This window comes from Ursus arctos, unplaced genomic scaffold (genome assembly GCF_023065955.2).
Source record: "Ursus arctos isolate Adak ecotype North America unplaced genomic scaffold, UrsArc2.0 scaffold_1, whole genome shotgun sequence".
Lineage (NCBI taxonomy): Eukaryota > Metazoa > Chordata > Mammalia > Carnivora > Ursidae > Ursus > Ursus arctos.
Window position 1 is genome coordinate 109412968 of NW_026622763.1, and position 16999 is coordinate 109429966.

The 16999-nt window shown below is 51.4% G+C and overlaps 1 protein-coding gene across 1 annotated transcript in view; it reads right to left on the bottom strand.

The window, feature by feature from the left end:
• Nucleotides 1–16999, bottom strand: part of LOC113249241 (contactin-associated protein-like 4) — a 133512-nt gene that overhangs the window by 72076 nt on the left and 44437 nt on the right. Inside the window, exon 3 of the mRNA XM_026490758.4 lies at nt 15358–15551. Within this exon, the coding sequence (XP_026346543.4) occupies nt 15358–15551 (194 nt within the window). The remainder of the gene's footprint in view (nt 1–15357; nt 15552–16999) is intronic.

Here is a 16999-nt window from a genome sequence, read left to right on the forward strand (position 1 = left end):
AGGGACGGCTGAGCGTCCCGCCTCCCTCCACCTGGGGCCTGCTCCAAAGGCTCCTCCAGAAGGTCCAGACCCCATCCTGCAGCAATCCCACAACTTACTCTCTCCTTAGCAGGTGCACACACGTGCACATGCACAGATGTGTGCGCATGGGGTTGCCGTTCGCTCACACACCTGCAGGCATTCACACAGGTGATTATCTGTGGTCGAACCATTTGAAAAGGAGTTGTAAGCATCGTAACTCTTTATCCAAAGCTCAGTGTGTCTCCTAGAAAGACAGACCTGCTCCAGAACAACTAGAATACCGTTGGACACTAATCCCACAATAACATCTAGGATTTGCCCACATTTAGATTTCCCCCATTGGTACAGGACTTCCACCTGGTGATGTTGGTTCTTGGCTTCCCCATCGTTGAAGAGCCTGGTCCAGGGACTTGCAGAGCACGGCCGGGCTGAGTTTGTCCAGCTGCCTTCCGTGATGAACGTCAGCCACGCATTCTGGGTAAGGATATGGCACGGAGATGCTGCCTTCTTTATTGTGACCCTCAGGGACATGGTCTCGGTGGTCCCCCCCCGATGACATTAATTTTGGTCACTTGGTGAAGAGAGCAAGTTTTCTTCGTGCGCTCTGCCGGTTAGCTGGTCTGACTCCTGGGACGCACGGGAATGTCCTTTTCAGCCAACGTCTCATGTGATGGTTTAGGCCCATCTGTGATCTTTGCCTGAACCGATAATCACATTGGGTCTGGAAAATGTTCTGTTTAGACATGTCTTTTTGTGCCCCCCTTTCTCTTCATTCAAGAGGAGGGTGGATTAACGGCTCCTATGTAATCCATTAACACTGTTGCCCTTTGCTCAAACTGTGCAAATTTGCACAAGAGAAACCGCATTCCCCGATGCCGGGAGCAGCCACCCCTCCTCCCTGCCGACGCGAGCTGCCCACCGGGGAGCCCGGGGTCCTTTGGGACCCAGGTTCTGGACGCTGTCTCATTTGCTTTAATATTTCATGAGAAGCAGCAGACAAATAGGCTCTTTTTAAAAATCTCCTGACACGTCTTAGCAAAATAAATACTAAGTGTATTTGCATGTTTTAAAGTATATTCAGATACCTTGGAAAATGCAAGTCTCGCTTATTTGAATTCTAAGGAATCGCGCTTTGTAAATTCTATGTAACCAGCGCTGTTTCCTGAACTATCACACCCCTGGCTGTTACCGGTCAGGAAGCTGAGTGGACTGTTTAGAGGAAGCAGGTGACAGAGTGTTCAGGACTCATTAGTATGATGGTTTTAGCTCTTGGGCTAAATTAATGTTTCATAAAAACCAACATGTAGTCTAATCTACCACATATTCAAGCTGGGCTTGAATCTTCCAAAATGGACCCGGACCCTCATGAATGTAACGTGAATGCAAGGAGAGAGAGACCTATTCTTGCTTTATTCCCTCAAATCGGCAAGGCAGGTTACAGCTATCACAAGAACACGTTTCTTCTTTGAAAATACGCTGCCTGTGGCAAGCCTTCAGAAGTCAGACCCCGATTCCGTGATGCAGTCATGGGCGAGGCAGAACGGCTGGAGCGCAGTGGTCGGCACTGGGATTTGGAACCACAGATGGTGTAGGCAGATGGAGGAATTCCAGCACTCAGCTCCTAGCAGACACCTGACCTGGGGAGTTGCTTTGGGTCATGGAATGCCGAGGCACTGAGCCCACTGACACCTCACCGCTGTGCACGGCCGTCTCCCGCCAGTCCCAGGGTCGTGGGACCTCAGTGCTGCCATCAGAATCGATTTGCTGTCATGCAGATAAAGCCTGGCAGCTTTAAAAACACACACACAATGGAATATTACTCAGCCATCCAAAAGGATGAAATCTTGCCATTTGCAACAATATGGATGGATCTAGAGGGTATTATGCTCAGTGAAATAAGTCAATCAGAGAAAGACAGTGATCATATGATCTCACTCATATGTGGAATTTAAGGGAAAAAAACAGAGAATCATAGAGGAAGGGAGGGAAAAATAAAACAAGACGAAATCAGAGGGAGACAAACCATAAGAGACTCTTAATCATAGGAAACAAAGTGAAGGTTGCTGGAGGGGAGGGGGTGAGAGGATGGGGTAATTGGGGGATGGGCATTAAGGGGGACATGTGATGTGACGAGCACTGGGTGTTATACGCAACTGATGAATCATCGAACTCTACCTCTGAAAATAATAATACACTCTATGATAATTAATGAATTTAAATAAAAAAATAAAAGCTTCACAACCATTTTTAAATTCGATGATGAGAACTGACTTATTTAATAAACGATCACATTCTGTGATGACATAGAACAGTGCCCTAACATGGGGTTTTCGTCTGCTCACTGCCAATTATGGTTTTCAAAATAATATATTCAGGAATTAATGACCAATATGAAGGATCAGTCAAACCTGATTTCCTTTGTTTGCTAAACTGCTGGTAAAATCTAAACAGCACAACCGAATATTGGAACTCTGGATGTCTAGGGAAGCTTCTCTTTTTCATGCAGTTGAACTTGAAATTAAGAACAAATAAGGATCGGTCGTTTTGCTCATGGGTTGTTCAGATGGTCTCGGGGATAACGCAGCCTGCCACCACTCCCGGTTGGGGTTCACATGTCCAGGTGGGTGGTCACAGCCCCGAGTGTCTTGTCAGGAAGAAGCTGGTTGACAACAATTGTATTTCAGAAATTGCTTAGGTCTTATCATTTTACGTTTAGGATTCAGAGCTAAGCTTCCCCTGTATTTAAAGCACACGTGTATTCAGGAAACACTGAATTTGAAAATAAGAGTGATACTCAATTAGAACAATGAATTCAATTCAAAGTTGTTTTTGCTGGTTTATTTTGATAAACGTAGATTAAGTCTCTGAGATGTGAATAACTGATTTTACACGCTCTCATTTAATGCTAGAGAAAATGTGGGAGAAGTTGGATTAAACCTATGAGATGTGAATGTGCATCAGGGGCCCTGGGCACGCACGGCCACAAGGACGCTCACCAGAGTCCTGGCTTCTCCTTTCTGCCTGTCCGATCGCCTTGCCGCCCTGGCCTGCCCCACACAGACTGGTGCACCTGCTGGGGCTTCAGCAAAGCCATCATCGGTCCCTGGAGGATGGAGGGGCAAGGGGGGCTTCCACAGGGGCCAGCAGAGGTGGGGACTTTGGTGGGCAAAGGCACACTTCACCGTGGGGAAGAGCAGGGGTAGCCCTGGGGACCTGTGTGGGCATCTAGTGGCCACTGAGGCATCTCTGGTGATAATGCTGGACACAGCCATGTCCTCCAAGGGGCTCTGAGCAAGATGCAATTATTAGGCACCATCTCATGCACACTGGCAAGATTAGTGCTGACTTAGTTTGATATGTGTAATATCTGTTATTTGAAGATATGGAATCAGCTCAATTCAAAGCATTAAAAATAGGGTTACCCTGGCGTCAGCACTCACTGGGATATCACGAAGCAGCTCAAACGCTACTCCGGTGGATTACGGAATGTAAGTCTGTACGCGGATGATGTCGGAAGTCAAAGGTAGGGCAGGTGGGTAAGGAGCACCTCACCCCCCAGTTGATGGGATGGAGGGTCACTGCCGGTTATTGCTAATTTCTCTTTTGTATAATTTCACGGCGGTTACAACACTTATATAATTCAAAGGTTGTACGCAAAATATCAAAAACAGAATATATCCCTCTCTTTGCATTTGCTCCCCTCTCCTATCCCAAAGGTCTGACCTTTGTTGGCCTTCCTTCCTGGCAGGGTCATCCCCTTCTCTGTGGCCCCACCCAGCTCTGGAGCTCCCTTACAATCCTCTGACCGGTCTGGTGGTCTTACATCTGCCTTGGAAGGGCCCTTTGACATTTTTTCGGGAAGTAAAAGAATGACACAGATAACTGTGCCGTTGGGAGCCAGACACCGTCTTCTTTCCCACGGCCTCGAGTCTGAAGCTCACACCCGTCCTGCCGAGGGGACCATGTTGCTACTCACTCTAGAGCCAAGCACAGAAAGACTGCGGCCACACAGAAGAGGAGCCTAAAAGCCAGCTCACGTGTGAAGACACTGGGCACCGTCAGCACCAGGAAAGGACCAGTGGAGACACGGGGACACTGGTGTGAAACGTGGGTGTTTGCAGGGACGCAGGAGCCTTTGTGCATCGTGTGAGAAGGGAGGGGGCGCTGCCGTTCCCAGGAGCAACCAGGCGTCTGCGTCAGGAGCGCACATTCCCGCTGCTGGGGAGAAACCTGAAGGGACTCGCGTACAAGTGCCACGAGACACGGGCGACCCCAGTGTTGCTGGAAGCCTCGGGGACGGGAAGCCCTGTGGGCGCCCCTCACAAGCAGACAGGAGAGCGGAGCGGTGAGCACCCGGGGGTGTGCGGTGTCGTGGCTGACGCAACATTCCAGCACCTCTCAGTAAACACGTAAGAGATAAAATACATGGCGCACTGCCATATGCATACACTTGAAGATACACGAAAAACACACCCATGAAAATAACAATGTCCTGTTTCGAGAATACGCACGTGGAAAAACACACAGGACACACGAGTATGGGCAGGCGAGAATGATTCTTGTCTACACTGAGAGACGAGGCTCCACGCCCGTCACTTGACCCTCCCCTAATTTTATTGTCACCGACTTGGCTGTCTGGAGGCTCAGCTGCCCCGCCTGCCGGAGATCACCACCACACCCTTTCTGTGGTCCCCCTCGGGCTGCCCAGAGCAGCCAGGACCCCTCACGGGGAGCGGGGCTGGTGCCTGCAGGGGCTCGGCGAGGCCCCTGGCTTGTCGTGCTCACTGGGGAAAGTGAGACCCCCTCGGCGGTATGCATCCCTGGGGAGGCTGCTGACCGCTTCCCGTGTCCGGAGACTCGGACTCAGCAAGTCTGGGGGAGCACCGGGGACGTAACACCAGCAGGAGTTAGAACTGCGGAAGTCCAGCCCACGCAGACCTGCTGACTCGGGTCCTGCACACACGTGGCCAGGGAGCCGCCGGTCAAACGTGGGCGGACAGAGAGGACGTGGAAGATTGCCCCGCCCATCGGGACACTAGTGCCGCCGTCCTCCAGGTGCCTCGGCCGAGACTGGACCCTCCGCCTGCTACCGGCCTGGTCAGAGTGAAGCGTGTCTGGGCTGCTCCCAGCATCCACCCGGGAAGCGTGGTGGACAGTGATCCTGCCTGTTTCCCTGAAGCCTGAAACTCTGTCTCAGGGAATGAGCCAGACGTGGTTCTTTTTGCCTTAAGACACTCACAATCCTATGAAATTATCAACCTGTGATTGAGAGCTGAATGCACTGCAACGACCACCCTCCCCAGGTGTAAACCCTTACTACACTGCTCGTGCAGACTCCCGTCTGAGCCGGAATCCACGGTGCAGACACCGCTGTGAGCTGCTCCACGGGGACCCGTGCTTCGTCTCTTACTGCAGAGACACACAGTTCTCCGGCTTAGACAGTCATGACGCTACGGAGAGCCACACCTTAGCGGCTCGAAACAGTCGCAGATGTGCGGGGTCACCTGACTCACGGCCAGGACGCACAGCATTGCTCACATCACTGAAGGAAGAGACGGAGGCTGAGTGGTATCCCGTGTTCTCAGTTATTTTGAACATCAAATGACTTGAGGTTCTGTGCCAGTTTCACCATGAATAAATTTGATCTTTGACAATTAACTAAAAAATTGCCTCCAACCCCCCACCTACCTGACTTTTTATGAAGAATGTGAGTGCTCTGAGCTGAATAACTACGAGGTCTTCTCCAGCACTGTTCATACTCAGATACAGAGGTAGCGATGATCTGTGGAATGCTGTGCAAACTATTTTGCATGTAAGTTTAATTAGTAATGCTGTAGGAAAAAATTAATTTGATTAAAAAGTACACGTGAAGGGCGCCTGGGTGGCACAGCGGTTGATTGTCTGCCTTCGGCTCAGGGCGTGATCCTGGCATTACGGGATCGAGTCCCACATCAGGCTCTTCCGCTATGAGCCTGCTTCTTCCTCTCCAACTCCCCCTGCTTGTGTTCCTTCTCTCGCTGGCTATCTCTCTCTGTCGAATAAATAAATAAAATCTTAAAAAATAAATAAATAAATAAATAAATAAATAAAATAAAAAAAAATAAAAAGTACACGTGTACAAACTACCATCTAGTACTTGGTTCCTAAAGTACCCTACCACGACAGTGTCACACTGTAACTAGTGTCTAAACTCAGCAGGAACAGAAGGAATAACTGAGCATTTGTTTCAAGCCTACTAAGTAGCAATCTGGACTGGAAGTAAAAGTAGTAAGTCCCAGGAGTGACGCTCAGCCACCTTCTTCCATAAAAGGGAGGAACCTCCCCTCTGCTGTGGACTGAAGGTTGGTCTCCCCAAATTCTTGTGTTGGGATCCTAGCCCCACGGGGATGGTGTGTCCTACAGGAGACCCAGAGGCTGACCTGTGCTTCTGCATGTGGGGACACGGTGAGAAGTCAGCTGACTGAGAACCGGGCTGGGGCCCTCACCAGCCCTGAACCTGCCAGTGCCTGATCTCAGACTTCGCCTCCAGAACTGCAGGAAGCTGGGGGTGTCGGTTACAGCAGCTGATGGGTGGAGACAGCCTTCTTCCACCAAGAGCGAACTCACCTCAGGGCAGAGCCTCAGAAGGGCTCACGCCAGGTATGCCCTCGGAACATGCATCCTGAATATTGCTCTTTCATTTTCCTTTGCTACTATTCGTGTTATTTAGAAAGTAGAAATAAGATTAAAACATCACTTTTTTTTTTCCAGTAGGGCATAGAGAGGGGCTTGGCAGGACCACTGCTAACATGGAGAATCAGACTGGACAGAACAGTCATGGACAGCCACCCAAATGCTCTAGAAACCACCAAAAGCCACACAATAAATTGAGAAGCATTTACTTATAAGAAACTATGGACCAACAGAATCGAAGTGTGAGAACAATAGAATTCTATGGTGTCCCTGCAAGGGTTGGTCCTACTCCCATCCCAGTTCATCCATGGTGCCACGAGGGTGGGGTGGGGGTCAACCCTGAAGACCAGCAGCTCTGCAGCCAAGGGGGCTCCCTCAACTTGGAGTGCAAGATCCCAGGCCTAGCAGTGGCCATACAAGCAGCAAATGGGAAGGCCAGTGGGCAGCAAGCCTGAAGATGGGGTCTGGTTGAAGTGATGGACCCGCAGCAGACTGTCCAAGTTAACAGCAAGTGTGGGAAGTGAGACAGCTCCCATCCTTGATGAGCCCCCAGGTCTCCCTGTCCGTGGGAAATACTGTGCTGAAGCCAGGAAGACTGAAGGGGGCTGCTGTGCAACTACGCTGTGCATGGGGACCACCAGAGCCGGCAGGAAGCAAAGTCCCGCAGATGTGAGGACCACCCCAACGGCGAGCACACGCCCCAGTCAGCAACCTCGGAAGCCCTCACAGCCTGGCACGCACGAGCACGCCTCTGCCGATCCCTGGCTGACCACTAGCTATGGCTTCAAAACAGAAAATAAAAAAGCAAACACAACACAAATTCTACAGCAATATCAGTGTTTCTCATCGTAGGAAACAGATTTCAGACTCAGTACAGGCGGTAAGTACAAGAATCCCAAGTTGCTGCGATAGATGATCTGAGAAAGTTAAACACACACGAGAAATGAGAAAGTGCAGCTCATAATCCGGAAAAGCTGGTTAAAGAAATCTGTGTCCATGTGGATCCAGAAGCTGGATCTTATTGACAAAGACTTCAACACAACTCTTACGACTAGGTCAATACAAGGTAAAGCATGTTTAAAGAATTTACGCAAGGTCGAACAACGGCACAACAAACTGAGAAGCTTGTTAGAGAAACAGAAACTTGAGAAACTCAGAGTCTGATGCAGTTTACCTCCGATGCTGGGCCAGTGGCAGACGCTCCCCGGCTGGGTGGGGGCTCAGGAGACACCCCCCGTTTCAGGTCTGCCTTATAGAAAATGTTAAAAGTTCCCAAAGAGATAATATAGGTCATGAAGAAAGGAAGAGCATCAGAGAAGGATTAAGTGAAGGTAAAATAAAAACTTTTTCTTAATTAATCTAGCAGGTAAGTTTGTTCAAAATAATATCAACATTTTATTCAATTATGTATGCTTAACCCTATATTTTATATAGATGTGTATACGCATATGCTTATGTAAAAGTAAAATGAGTGACAGCAATAATTCAAGAGGTGGGAGGGAAGAATTAGGGATATTTTGTTATTACAAAATAGTCACACTATCCACGAAGTGGTATAGTGTCATTTAAAAGTCATCTTGGATTTGTTGTAGAAGTCTATTGTAAATTCTATGCCAACCACTAAAAAAATTAAAAAACAGAAAATCAATTGAGAAAACCAATAGAATCAGAAGCTGTTCTTCTTTGGAGAAATGTCTGTTCATGTCCTCTGCCCATTTCTTGATTGGATTACTTGTTCTTTGGGTGTTGAGTTTGATAAGTTCTTTATAGATTTTGGATACTAACCCTTTATCTGATAAGATATTTGCAGATATCTTCTCCCATTCTGTTGGTGGTCTTTTGGTTTTGTTGACTGTTTCCTTTGTGCAGAAGCTTTTTATCCTGATGAAGTCCCAAAAGTTCATTTTTGCTTTTGTTTCCCTTGCCTTTGGAGACGTGTCTAGCAAGAAGTTGCTGCGGTCAAGGTCACAGAGGTTGCTGCCTGTGTTCTCCTCTAGGATTTTGATGGATTCCTGTCTCACATTGAGGCCTTTCATCCATTTTAAGTTTATCTATGTGTATGGTGTAAGAGAATGGTCCAGTTTCATTCTTCTGCATGTGGCTGTTCAATTTTCCCAACACCATTTGTTGAAGAGACTGTCTTCTTTCCATTGGATGTTCTTTCCTGATTTGTCGGAGATCAGTTGACCACAGAGTTGAGGGTCCATATCTGGGTTCTCTGTTCTGTTCAGTGATCTACGTGTCTGCTTTTGTGCAAGTACCATGGTGTCTTGGTGATCACAGCTTTGTCACATTCCTTTGGCTATTTGGGGTCTTTTCTGGTTCCACAGAAATTTTAGGATTGTGTGTTCCAGCTCTGTGAAAAATGTCGATGGTATTTTGATAGGGATTGCATTAATGTGTGGATTGCTCTGGGCAGCATAGACATTTTAACTATATTTGTTCTTCCAATCCATGAGCATGGAACGTTTTTCCATTTCTTTGTGTCTTTCTCAATTTCTTTCATGGGTGTTCTATAGTTTTTGGAGTACAGATCCTTTACCTCTTTGGTTAGGTTTATTCCTAGGTATCTTATGGTTTTTCGTGCAATTGTAAGTACATTTTAGAAACGTGTTACTAGCACTGAGATCCATTGAGGACATAACTGTGTTAATCTAAAAACATTCTCTATATTTGCAATAGATTTTTAAAAACTATACCAGTTTTCTACTGTGGTTTTGGCCATGTTTTTACTAAGTGATATCTTTTCAAGTTAATACTGATGAAAGTCTTTACACGTCTCAATTCATTTGCTTCAGAAGCAAAGAGTAACAGAGTTTACGCACTACCTACTGGGTAGTTTTCCTTTTGTTTCAAATCTCGGTGTCAGCATTTGAAATGGCCTCACCAGCTCCCCAGTCCAAACGTGCATTTGGTAAAGTGGGAAAGGGCATTGTGTCTAAGCCCACAGGCATGAGGAAGGAGACTTTTTTTACCACAGGCACGGTGAGAATCATTCATCAGCAACAGAGGCAAGCTTTGCTCTCAGATGGCACACATCTCGAGCTCATTAAATGATGCTGGGAATGAGCTGTTGACCATCTCTTCCTAACAGTCTCTAAGGGGAAAATGGGCTGACTCCATGGAGGCATCGGCACCGTCCATACTGCTGGTGGCATGGTCACCTTGCTCTGAGAGCGTGGCTGGCAGGCCACAGGGAGCAGCGGCCACGGGGAGTGGCAGCCCCGCAATCTGTGTCCTGCTCCGGCCCACCTGAAACCTCTTCATCTCGCATCCTTTTTTTTTTTTTTTTAAGATTTTATTTATTTATTTGACACAGAGACAGCCAGTGAAAGAGAGACAAGCTGGGGGAGTGGGAGAGGAAGAAGCAGGCTCCCAGCAGAGGAGCCTAATGTGGGGCTCAATCCCGGAATACCGGGATCACGCCCTGAGCCGAAGGCAGACGCTTAACGACTGAGCCACCCAGGCGCCCCTCATCTCGCATCCTTGACCTCACGAGGGGCTTCTCCCTTCTCCCAGTCTGCACTCACTGAGCAAGCTCTCGGGGTGCATGGGACGCTGCTCGGGTCCTGACCCACCACCACAGTCCTGAGAGCAGCAGGCAGGTCTAGGGATTTCCTCACATTTCCTGCAGTAGGATTGACTCCTGGACCCCAACCTCTCAAACTTGCTCTGTCATAAAAATATAAGCCCAGATTTTATTTTATTATTAGACTCACCGCATCAGCGTCACTCTTCTGAAGTGCTCCGCGTGGGTTCTGTCCCCGACCTGTGCTAGGGCTGCTCCACGGACAGCACGTGGGGGACGGTGCTCAGACCTGGGTGTGCGTGGAGCTGCCCGGGGCTCATGGCTGCTGGTGAGGTGGCAGGAGGTGGGACCCAAGATGCCGCGTCCCCAACAAGCTGGTGCCCCGGTCCGTGGCAGCCCCGGTCCATGGACCTTGCTGTGTCCTGCTCAGGGAGCCCCTCAGAGCACAGGACCAGGACGCCTGTGCAGACAAACCCTGAAGTCTTAGTGTTCAATCTGTCTTCCTCTTCCAGAAGCTGTTAGCCAGAGGGAGACCCAGTCCGAGTCTATCCCCAGGAGGAGGCACTGCCTTCTCCAGTCTCCAGGGCGCTGCCCTCGCTGTGCCGCTGAACGCCTTCCTCAAGGAAACCATCCGGAGGTAGCACCCGCCTCCGTTTCTAGCTTGGGTGGGCAGGCGGCTCCATGCCTGTCTCAGAGATGGGAGAATATGACGAGTCCTTCCCAACCAGGTGGCCCAGCCCCCTCGCCTCCAGAACGTTCTGCAGCTCGTCCCATTGCTTCCAGAGTGGAGTCCCCGGGCACACTGGCCGCTCCTCATTATGAGGTCTTTCAACCCAGTGGAGGGCGGTGTTTGCTCTGACAACAGGGTCATGCGAGAGCCGCGTTGGACACAGACCCCGTGAATCAGCCACGTGACTGCTGATTACTCAGATCTGCCCCGGATCCAACCCAGACGAGGGGCCGCCCTCCCCACTCGAAACCCAGGCCAGTTGGGCCCAACGAGCCATTATTCTGTTTGTTAAGTTCCCCGAGGTCTGTCTCACCAACATGTGGGCCACCTAGTCTTCCGACATTATTGACTCATTGTCGTTCTTGTAAAAGTGCATCTTGAATGTCTTCCACGTGAGCCGCTGAAGTTTGCAGTGATTCAAGCAAACACATGAAAGACAAACAAGACTGAAGTTTAATGCACCGCAGATCTTTGAGAAATTAAGGAAACCTCGTGGATGCCGCCCACACCCTCGTCCACATGTGGCGCCAGCATCTCTCTGCAGAGGGCGCCCGCTGTTCCTCTGTCTTCTTGGGAGGCCGTGTGGTGTCTGTCTCTAGACGCCACAGCTCGCACCCTTCCGTGATGATGTCCTCCTTCCATTTTATTTTCCTGCTATATTTGGAAGGTCTCCAAGAAAATTAAAGTTGCAAATGATTCACTAATTCTGGTGAATTCTGTCTGAGTACCTACAGGCAGGTAATCCTCGAGAAAAGCATCTATTAAATGGGCACTGGTTTGGGGCTAAAACTTAAATTTACTTTAATGAATTTCCTTTTCCCTCAAGTATGTTGCCAGCATGTGACAGGTGGGTGTGTCCATCCCCTGAAGGACTTGCACGACAGGGAAGTCCTCCCCAAGGTTTACGGTCACTGAATCCTGAACACCGCATGCCTCAGGTTCAGAAGCATGTGTGCGACCTTTAACCTGGAGTTCTGGTGGGCTCTCACGTGGCTCCAATGTGTGGAGAAAGCGTGGCTCTGGTGATCACTGCAGAGAGTACAGAGGGGCTCTCACGGGCATGGCCCCTGGGAGGTCGGCAGACAGCGGGGAGCCCGGCTCTCCAGGGGGTCACCTGGACAGGTGAGCAGTGCAGGGGGAGCTGACAGGAAGAGCCTTCTTTCTAAGACTGGAGGTTGACCCCACAGTGAACTCTCAGAGGATTCACGAAACGACACGGATGGCACCCGTGTGTAGACACTGAAGTCCGTTGGCCGACGGGAGCCGTGTTCTGTGGGGGCCGCGGGGCAGGGACAGCTGGGCAGGGGCGGGCTGAGGGGTGGGCTGGGGGCCGGCCGCCGTGGGGGGAGCTGAGCTCATGGGTCCCCTGTGGACAAAGCAGAGCTGTTGCCACTGGACCTGCCTGAGGGATGGCTGGACCGGGGCTCGCGGCCTGAGGGCAGCACCAGCAGCAGACACGCTTGGGTGAACCCGGCCCACTGGACCCACACGAGCCCTGGGACTGAACGAGGAACTGTCGCCAGGACAGCAGGGACACTGGCACTAAACAGTTTAAGAAGTCAGAGATCTACAAACATGACAACGGAGGTCATCGTACGCACGGAGTTCTCATCGACAAGAGCGTTAACATGTTCGGTATAGAAGTGAACACGTTAATTAGTGCTGACCTCACAGCTCCTACCTAAGGCAAGTGCTTACGGGAAGGGCAGACACTCTAATGAAATGTCGATTTGTTGTAAAGGCAGCTAACTGGGAAGGCCAGTGTTGGAAACAGTGTTCACTTTCTATTTTAAGTGAGTGTAACAGTAATTCTCTGCTCGCGAGATTCACTTCTGTGAAAGTCAAGAGTGCTCAGGTTAAAAGAAAGCTAAACAGGAAACATGCCCAGATTAGAATATAAAATAGTAATTACACCTTTACTGACATTTTTAAGGATAGATTACTTTGGCATAACCCTGTTATGTCCTGATTAAATATGAATTAAGGCGATAAAAATAGCAAATAAGACCATATCAAACTTAAAAGCTTCTGTTCATCAAAGGACACGATCCACAGAGTTAAAAGACGACCTGTGGAATGGGGGAGATGTTTACAAATCACGTATCTGAAGAGGGGCTGATATCAGAATGCGTAACGAGCTCCCACGCCTCAGCGACACCAAAACAACCTGATTGACGACCGACGAGAGCTCTGAGCAGACATTTCTCTAAACATGCGCCAACAAGCACAGAAAAGATGTTCACCATCAGAGATGCACATCAGAGCCCCCAAGATGCCACCTCACAGCCAGCAGGACGGCTGCTTCCCAAGCCAAACCAAACCAGAGAGCAAGTGCGCGAGGGCTGGAGAAACTGGAACCCTTGTGCGCTGTTGGCAGGAACGCAATATAGCACACCCACTGTGGAAAACAGTCTGGGGAGTCCCCAAAACTTAAACACAGAACTGCCACATGGTCCAGCAAGCCCACTTCTGGGTACTTCCAAAGGAAGTGGAAGCAGGGTCTTCATGAGACAGTCGCACCCCCACGTTCAGAGCGCCATTATCCCCGAGAGCGCAAGTGTTCACTGACAGATGAATGGATGAGCGGGATGGGGTCGACGCACACAACGGAACAGACTCCGCCTTAAAAAGGAAGCGAATTCTGACACCTGCTTCAGCATGGCTGAACCCTGAGGACATCACGCTCCACGATTAAGCCAGTCACCAGAAGACAAAGAGCACTTACACAGGATTCCGCTTACACAGGACACGTAGAGCTGTCAGGTTCATAGGGACAGAAAGCAGAATGGTGGGCGCCAGGTGCTGCGGGGTCCGTGTTTCAGGGGGACAGTTCTGGTTTGGGAGGATGAGACACTTCTGGAGATGGCGGTGGGGACGGTGCTGAGTGCGAGTGTGCTCAGTGCTGCTGAGCTGTGCACTTAGAAACTGTGAGACGGTAAACTTCAGGTGAAGTTGACAGATAAATAAAGCAACGGGTAAAAGGCACCTTTCATAATGAGGGGCCCACACAGTGATGGCTGGGAAAAGGTAAATGGTACTGGTAAGGCGCGTCCTCCCAGAATTTACATTCTGAGGCCCTAACCCCCAGCCCGACTCATCAGGACCTGGGATGGTTAGGAGTTAACCGAGGTCGATTGAGGTCACAGGGTGCAGCCCTGGCCCAGCGGGGCCCCTGTGAGAGGAGGGAGAGGTCTCACTCCTGCCTTCAAAGAACGGTGAGAAGCGCGTCTGCAGGCTGGGGAGGGCTCCCGCCTCCACAGAGAGACCGGTCTGTGGTATTCCCCCCCAGCCTCACCCGCTCTGCCCATCTCAGTGTCACTGTGGGGGATGGGTCAGGCCCCCGATCCCTGAGACAAGCAGCGTGGGGGTGCTGCCCCGTCACCCGGCCTCGGCCTGGGACACAGGACCTCACAGTGTCTCCCTCGTCCTCGTCTGACTGGTGTTGCACGTGAAGCCTGGTCTGTGGGGCTGGGCTGACCTGCGTCATGCTAATAGAACTGGGTGCTGTGGCCCCGAGCTCCCAGTGGACACGCCGTCTCCTGGCTCACAGCGCAGCTCTGGTGGTGTGCCCAGAACCGGCTTATCTCAGACAGGCGGAGTAGACGTGGCCGAGCCCTGGTGCAGAAGCAGGTGCAGACTTGGGTAGAGAAAGAGGGTGTGGACGTCGCAGGTCGGCCGGGGCACCCGGGCCTGCGTGAGCCCAAACCAACCTTCTCTGCGTTGACGTGAGAAAGAACGGCGTCTTCCCACCTGACGTGTCCCTGAGCTAGGCCTTCAACACTTCCTTTCAATCGTCTGCAGCTTCCCTGTCGCTGCTGATTTTGCGTGAACCGGGTCCTGGACCGTCTCTACTGGCCCACACTCCCGCCACTTCACGGCCGGGTCAGAACCGCGGTCGCACAAACTCTGCCTCGATAATTACACGGTACAAGGGACACGGTCTGCGGTAAACGTTCCAATGGTCACGAAAGTTGCACAGACAAAAACAATTTGCCGCTGACCGTGGCTGGGATCCAGGGCAGGCCCTACAGACCTCGTGCGGCAGTTTCTGCAAATGCCGCCTGAAGGTCATTCAGCTCGTGTCCTCAGGAGCCCCGGGTCAGGGAGGAGGGGCAAGAGCCACTTCCTGTGCTCGTGAGGAACGCACAGTGACCTCGCCACTCCCACGAGGTCATGCAGGGCATGGGCGGGGTTATCAGTGATGTTACCCCCTCGTAACCAAGCAGGAGGATTCTGCTCAGTTGTTCCCATGCTAGAGAACCACTTCGCTGCTCGACGCCCACGGATTTTCATGTGTCACGTATCTGGAAATGGTTTGCTTCCCTGGTGGATCTGAGACCCTGGCCCGGGAGGAGGGAAGGTGCTCTGGGGGCCCCTGGAGGTCGAGTCGCGTGAAAGGACCTACCGCGATGCTCTCCTCGTGCCGGTACAGCTTCCAGTTCCTGCCGCTGTCGCTGAACATCAGGACGTAGCTGGTGACCCAGTCGGAGCTCCCGTACCCGCCCTGCGTGGCCACGGCGGTGATCGCCACCCTGTCCCCGAGGTCGATCTGCAGCCACTGGTCCCTGTTTGACACGCGTGGTGTCCAGCCCCCGGCTCCTTGGGGAGGAAAAGGAGACAGGAGGAACATAGTGAGAGCAGGAAACATTAAAATGCATCTTCAAGCGGCAAAAATGGCACAGGGCGTAAGCCTCTGCGGCTTCAGGAAGGCTGTGTCTCCGAAGCCCGGAAGCCGGGACCTCCTGACCGTGAGCACCGTTACGCGCGGTGAACACTGCAGTCGGTGCTCTCCTGCTCCTGGGGCGTGTGGCTGCCTCACACGGGCACCAGGTGCTCGGCGCTGGGGGGACACCCCGTGGAGCCCGTTGGCCTCCGAACCAGTGTCCTCTGGGCCCCGTGTTGGGGTGTGCAGGGAGCGTCTAGCTCATGGCAGAGCTGGACGTCTGTCCGGATGTCCCACCTCCGGGGTCCAGTGTCCCACTCTGGTGATGCAGGGCCCTCGGGACGTGGCCTGCCATGGGGAGCCCCAGACTCAGTGACACGGGCATCCAAAGCAGAGACAGGAGCTCAGAGATGGGAGAAGGTGCCGGTGGATGGCGAGGCCATCTGGGGTGGGATGACAACAGCAAACCCCACCCCAGGGTGAGGAGGGGTTCATGCAGCAAAGTGCACCCCCACTGCTGGGAGACAGAGGACAAATGAGGACCAGAGGAGAAAGGGCAGCCACCCGGCATGGGACAATGCCCCCTGCGACCCCAGCCCTGAACAGAGAACCAGGGGGACGGAGCAGGGACCTCCTAGGGGTGCTGCAGAGTCCAGGAGAGGGGACAGGAGTGCGACTGGAAGGGGGAGTCCACCTCAAGCTCCCTCCATGAAGGGACAGACCCAGGCTTGGAAAGTGTGGAGGGGTGCAGTCCCGGAGGACCCCCAGCCCTTCTCCCATGTGCACAGCAGACACCAACAGTGGACAGCGAGTGCTGGTCAGCTGGGATTACAGAGGTGGGGACTGGACGCCCATAAGCTGGAAGAATCTGGTATCACCAAACCAGTGAGAGTAAAACACAGGCAGAGTCACTGAGAAAATCAGGAAACAAATACTCTCAAAAAGTAATTGAAGAACATCCCTACGTCCTAAAAACAGCTATGAAGCAAAAGGAAACCACGGAGAATAAGCCCCTCAGACAAGCCTTTGAGAGTCCGAAATACCACCTTGAATCACAAGCTCGGAGTTACGAACAGCAATGGGCCAAACACGGAGTAATGAGAAAAAACAGGAAGCAAATGGAAGAAAAAGACAAAGTTATCTTTAAAATAGAGAATAAATACCGTGACATTAGGAAGGCCCCAATCCAGAGCCCTGACAGCGCCAAGTGCCGGCGAGGACTCACTGCTGGGGGACGCAGGAGGGAAGACCACCTGGCGGGTTCTCACAGAACAAATACACTTTCACCATGGGATCCAGGAGTTCTGATCCCCGGTGTTTACCCAAGTATTGCAGACAAATATTTAGAGCACCGTCGTTTCCGATTGACAAACACTGGAAGCAA